General features: G+C 38.3%; 1 protein-coding gene across 2 annotated transcripts; it reads left to right on the top strand.

Moving 5' to 3' along the window:
- The first annotated feature begins 688 nt into the window (after positions 1-688).
- Positions 689-5663, top strand: LOC121970088. Of its 2 annotated transcripts, none has more exons than XM_042520514.1 (4): positions 689-844; positions 921-2760; positions 3661-4742; positions 4843-5663. In XM_042520514.1, the coding sequence occupies exons 1-4, from the start codon at positions 798-800 to the stop codon at positions 5642-5644; spliced, it is 3771 nt and encodes a 1256-aa protein (XP_042376448.1). In that variant the 5' UTR covers positions 689-797; the 3' UTR covers positions 5645-5663. The 2 variants fall into 2 exon arrangements, with proteins under 2 accessions (XP_042376448.1, XP_042376447.1); XM_042520513.1 differs by having other exon boundaries at positions 3658-4742.
- The last annotated feature ends 272 nt before the right edge of the window (positions 5664-5935 follow it).

The raw sequence follows: 5935 nt of genomic DNA, 5'->3' as shown, positions 1-5935 counted from the left end.
ACAAAAGGCTGTTGTATAAGGATAAAATGTACTCTATGATATACTTACTTATATTATACCATGGAACCAATAATACTAAATTATTTGGGATGAACGTTATTATTTTTGCTCTGATGATAAATATAATTGAGATCTCAATGATAAATATATATAACTAGAGCTTAAGTCGACTCTCTATATAACTACCTCTTTTTTGATAAATTACTTGCATCAATACAATCAACTCAAATAAAAATTGTTTTAAGTGTGTTTATCAAGTTGACTTTGAACTTTTAAGCTCAACTAACAACATTGTCATCCTTATAATTTACAATTAGATTTTATATAAATTAATAAACAAGTTTACTTATATATATATATTATTCATAAACTTTGTTTACCAACATTAATAAACTAAGTTCACTATTTATTTAAATTTATTTATTTATTTTATATATTTATTTATTAAATAAATATAAATTTACTTATTTAATGACACCGACTAAAATAATCATTTTAAAAAGACAACACTCACCAAATCGAAACCTAACGTTCAAAGCTAATTAAATTCCCACCCATTCCTGCGCACGTGACAAGCAGTGTGTTATCCGCCAGGGGTATAGTAGTCATTTCAGGTACAGAAAAGAATACTTACGAATTAATTAAATGGACGATTCTTATTCGCTTTGCTACCCTCACGTCTCCCTCCCTCTCTTTCTCTCTCCCTTTCCCTCTTCTCCACCTCCGCCTCATCCCTCTCTCTCTCCAACTACCGTCGGCGGCTGGACCGCCTCTAACTTCTCTCTTCTTGCTCCTCCATGAACCAACGCCGATCGGATTCCGCTCTTCGTCGCTTCCCCGCAAGGTGCGCGCGCACTTCTCTCTGCTCCTTTCAGCTCAGCTTTCCATCGCCTTACCCTCCTATGCTGCTTCTTCTGTAGGACAAAGTTTGATGGTCGCCAAAAATCCAAATCTACTGAAAAGATTGTTTTTTTCTTCTTCCTCTTCCTTTTAAGGGGGGAGTTTCGTCGGCACAACTGGGGTTTTCCGCTTTGCAAGTTGTTTTGGTTGGTGTTTTTCTTGGCGATTATTGCATTTGGTACATCTTCAGTTGATGCTTGCAGTCCTTGTGGGGATGATTTGCTCTATGATGTCAGCCCTCAGTCTGCTTCCTTCTGCTTCCCCTCCACTCCGATGGATTTTGACTCGCAGGAAGGGGATGCCTGCAAAGAACCTTGCTTTGGAGCTCGGGCATCTGAAATGAGCCCGCAACGGAAGCCAGGCAATGTCGCAGCTTTCAAGTTGGCTGATGGTGGCGTTGTTTCTTGTCGTTTGGTTGATTCCGAGGCTGGCTTTGAAGCTGGAGCTCATAGCAACGTGGATGATGTTGGGTCGTGTGTGGCTTCACTTGTTCCTGATGTTTGGATGAAGGAGTCAAGTGAGATGGATGTCGAACTAGATGAGGATGCCAATACTAATGATTTGAGCCTTATTAATGGTTCTTCATCTGGAAATGTGGAGATAACACCTCCTTTTTTGAATTGGGGGGAGAAGAGTTTGTACACGCCTTCAATTGCTATCTTGACTGTGAAGAATACTAACGTCAGTGGTGTTTTGGATGTTTATGAACCTTATAGCTCTGACCCTCAGTACTATGCCTATCATTTCCAAAAGCTGGCATTGGCACCTGGAGAATCTGCTTCTATTGAATTTGTTTTCCTCCCAAGTAGGTTGGGATTTTCATCAGTGCATCTAATCTTGCAGACGAGCTTTGGAGGTTTCATAATTCGAGCCAGAGGAGTGGCGGTTGAGTCCCCCTACAAGATAGAGTCTTTAGTAGGGACAATGTCAACAAATGTTCCTCCCTGCAAAATGCTGAGTAGGAATTTTTCTTTGTACAATCCTTTTGAGGAGGTTCTTCATTTGAAGGATGTGAATTCATGGGTTTTCTTACCAGGACATAAGGACCAAGCTGTTCATATTTTTTGTAGAATGGATGAGTTACCACATCAGTCATCTAATGAGTCTGATTATTTTTTAACTGAGGATGAATGGTTCAGAATAGACAGCAGAAAACTAGGAGTAAGATGGTTAGATGTTAGGCCCCGAAATAAATGGCAAGTGTCTCCTCACATGACTCAGACAATTTTAGAGATGAGATTTCTTCCGTTAAAATCAGAAAAGATTATTGGAGCCGTCTGTCTAAACTTACAGTGTTTGGCACACGACAGATTGGATACACCTGTTCTTCCCCTTGAGCTAGATGTGCATCATAAGACAAATTATAATTATGTAAACAATTCAGTTTCTTTAGACATTGAGCGTCTTGAATCATGCAAGATGAGAGAAGCAGTTCTTATTATCTCGTTAAGAAATGATGGATCAGACCTACTTAGTTTGACTAAAATTAGTGAGGTTACAGATAGCCCAAAACTTTTCAAGGTCAGATTCAAGGAAGGACTCTTGCTTTTTCCCAGAACTTCCACAAAAATAGCACTGGTCAAGTATAATGGTCGCATTATCTCTCAGAATATTGTACCTGACCTACCTAGAGAAGGAATGAAATGTCAACTGTTAATAGGGACAAATCATTCTGTCAGTCCAATGTTCAAAATTTCATGCCTCGACTTGGTATATGCCTATTCTAATATTGAGCATGGTTCAGGCATCCTTGCATCAGATGGATTTTATATTACTGGGCTATCACAAGATGTAGGGGAAAAATATGCAAATGGAAGAACATCTTTAAAAACTCTTGCTGATTCGTCGTTTCCCATGAAGGTGGTTTGCTTTATTTTTTATGACTTTATCTGCGTAATCTAGCTTTATATTATTTTCTTCTCCCACAGGAAATCAAGAGAAAGTGTAGTTTATTCATGTACAATGAACGTTTTATATAGTTTTTTCAGAAATCCTATTTCTATCTTGAAGTAACACTTTCTATTTTTCTCTTTCTTAATATACATCAACTTAATTATCTTTGTAAGCAATGTTTTTGTCGTCTTCCCCATCACTTGGACTGTTCAAGTACGAGATAATTCCATTACTGTATGGACATTTAAACATTCAAAGTTGTGTTGTTGTTTCTCAGGGAAAGTAAAAGAGGACATTATTCTTAAATTTGGTATCAATTGTTTGTCATCTAGTTCAAACCCATCATTTTCCTTTGAGAAGGATGATCATGTCTGCAAATGCTATTGAATTCTTGTACTCTAAATAACTTAAGCTTGAACTTTCATTTCTTTGCTCCTGATACTTATTGAATCCTTGTCATATATTTTGTAATTTACCTCATATAAACTCTAGGACTCAATGTTCTTGTTATAATACTTCCACCACATGCTTATTTTTCTTCTATATGGACCCATTTTCCAACTGTTCAATAATGCAACATTTGTTTTTCACTATAAGATTCTCCCAATTACTTCTTGCTGTAATTTAATATAAATCATAACTGCGGTTCACTAATGACGATACAATGAGTTTAGACAATGTTGATTTTACAGATTCATTGCAATCATGTCAGTGTTCTTGTGTCATGTGGACATTAGTGTGATTTTGCTAGAAAAAGTTCGTTCAATCTTAGAACACTCCAATTTTTTTTTTCTTCCTCTGTTTTTGCTTTCAAACTTTAAAGTAAATTACTTGAATAAGTTTGTTGTGCTCTGCCATTTGCAGCAGTTCTTAGAAGAATTTGAAGCTGAAGAGGAGATACTCAGAAATTGGAAATCTCAAGGCACTGTAGCTAATGCTTCTGTCCTTGAAGGAAATGAGCTATCCTTTCCAGTGGTTCCAGTTGGGTCTCACTTGTCGAAGTGGATCCCTGTACACAATCCCAGTTGGCGTCCCGTTCTGATGCAAGTTTTGCTAAACTCATGGGTGTCTGTTAATGAATGCAAACCTTCTGATGAACTAAGCGAACTTACATTCTTAAGTCGGTTTTCTGAGATTGGCTATACAAAAACAAGGATTGGATTCTCAATTCCAGATTCAGCAATAACTGAGGCCCTAGTACATCCTTCCGAAAGTGCCTTGTTTGGGCCTATTTTCTTTCATCCATCAAATAGGTGTATGTGGAGAGCATCTGCTTTGATACGTAATAACCTTTCGGGTGTAGAATGGTTACCTATTCGAGCATTTGGTGGGTCGCATCTGCTCATTCTCCTTGAAGGTTCTGAACCTATATGGAAGCTTGAATTCGACTTTCATTTTCTAGTTAGCATGTCGGCTGAACTTTCTTCATCCCGCATAAAAAATAACTCCATGTGCAGTCATCGTTTGTCCAAGGAGATATATGCAAAAAATATAGGTGAACTTCCTCTTGTGGTCAAGAAACTAAAAGTTTCAGGAACTGACTGTCGCTTGGATGGGTTTCTGGTACACGAATGCCATGGATTTACTCTAGAACCAGGAGAATCAAAGAGAATGCTGCTTTCATACGAACCATATTTTTCGACAGAGATAGTACACCGAGATCTTGAGCTCGTATTGGCTGCTGGCATCTTTGCTATACCTATGAAAGCCAGCCTTCCTGTCAATATGCTCAACCTTTGTAGGAAAAACTTTTTCTACCGAGTGCGTCGGGAAGTATGGCTACTGGTATTTGCTGCTGTGTCTATGTTTATTCTACTGCTGATCGACGTCAGTCCGCCATCCTTCTCTATGGATACTGAAGAAAATAACATCCAGGTTGAGAAGAAAATAAACCCCAGAAGCAAGACTAAGAAAACTTTCGGTCTTTCTGACCGTGCAAAAGCCTCCAGGTCAGTTCATGTTTTTTCATAGAAAGTATTATATTAGACTGGTTCTTGTTGTTAGCCTATTTGTTAGTTTCATGTCTATCGAATGGAATTGATAATGCAGATCAACTAAGGAAGATGAGAACCCTCATGCTAAATTTTTCAACGAGTATCAAATCAATGAAAACCTTGTGCGTGACAACACTAACAAAATGCAAGACAAGCATGATTTTGACCTTCCGACGGAAATTGCAGCCTCTGCATCAAAGCTAACTAAACAGACTGATATCTTCGACAAGTATAGCATGTTAGGAGCACCGCAAAGTGATAGTCTCGCAATAAGAATTAAAGAAAAGGGAAGGAGAAGAAAAAGGAGGAGCAATGGCTCTGCTGGATTCCTAGTGAAACAAGAAGTTTCAAGTAGTCAGAGTGGGAATTCTACACCATCATCACCCTTGTCCTCGAATGCCTCTACTCCAAAGCAAGCATGGCCACTATCTCCTGAGCCCGGTGACACCCCATTTGCCGGCGGCTCATCATCTGAACCGGAGCATCAGAGAATACTGAGCCAAAGGCAGTATCCTGCTCCAAAATCAACTGGGAAGCAAACTCCAGCTTCTCCTGTTGCACCGTATGCTCGCGCCCCAGGACCCAACAATAGTCAGAAAAAGGCCATGAAGGTGGCTAAAAATGATGGAGTCGGAGAGCAATACTCGTACGACATATGGGGAAATCATTTCTATAACAATTTCTTCGGTAGGCCAAAGGAGATGAGCAGCAAAATGCATGATACTTCGGAAGGTGACCACCAAAGTTTCTTTGCAATAGATCCTCAGTCCCTCATGATGATGCCATCAGCATGTTCTGTATCTCCTGGGCAACAATTGCCCTCTGACAATGTAACTAACTTTGATCAAATGAATTAGAAGAGCCTTTTTTTTTTCTTCTTCTTCTTTTATGGTTATTTGTTCAATCTTTTGCTGAATTTGTATAGTAGAATAAAAAAATTTATAATGAATTGAATCTTAAATTTTGTTTGGCTGAATCTTGCACATAGGAAATAAAACAGCTTCTAAAGCCTTCACATGAATTTTATACACAGTTTTTGGGGCAAAAATTAAAAAAATAAAAAATGAAAACAGGTGGCATATTTTTCATGAATACTTTTACTTCTAGTTTTGTTATACCAACTGTGACGCAAAGTGTAACCACTAATA

The sequence above is a fragment of the Zingiber officinale genome, chromosome 4A (genome assembly GCF_018446385.1).
Source record: "Zingiber officinale cultivar Zhangliang chromosome 4A, Zo_v1.1, whole genome shotgun sequence".
NCBI classification, from domain to species: domain Eukaryota; kingdom Viridiplantae; phylum Streptophyta; class Magnoliopsida; order Zingiberales; family Zingiberaceae; genus Zingiber; species Zingiber officinale.
This window is presented reverse-complemented; position numbering and strand designations above follow the sequence as displayed.

Bases quoted from the DNA above. Each gene is read 5' to 3' on its own strand.
- LOC121970088 (XM_042520513.1), top strand. From the start codon at position 798: ATGAACCAACGCCGATCGGATTCCGCTCTTCGTCGCTTCCCCGCAAG. The intron at 845-920 runs GTGCGCGCGCAC...CTTCTTCTGTAG, and splicing joins CTTCGTCGCTTCCCCGCAAG to GACAAAGTTTGATGGTCGCC. The intron at 4,743-4,842 runs GTCAGTTCATGT...TTGATAATGCAG, and splicing joins GACCGTGCAAAAGCCTCCAG to ATCAACTAAGGAAGATGAGA.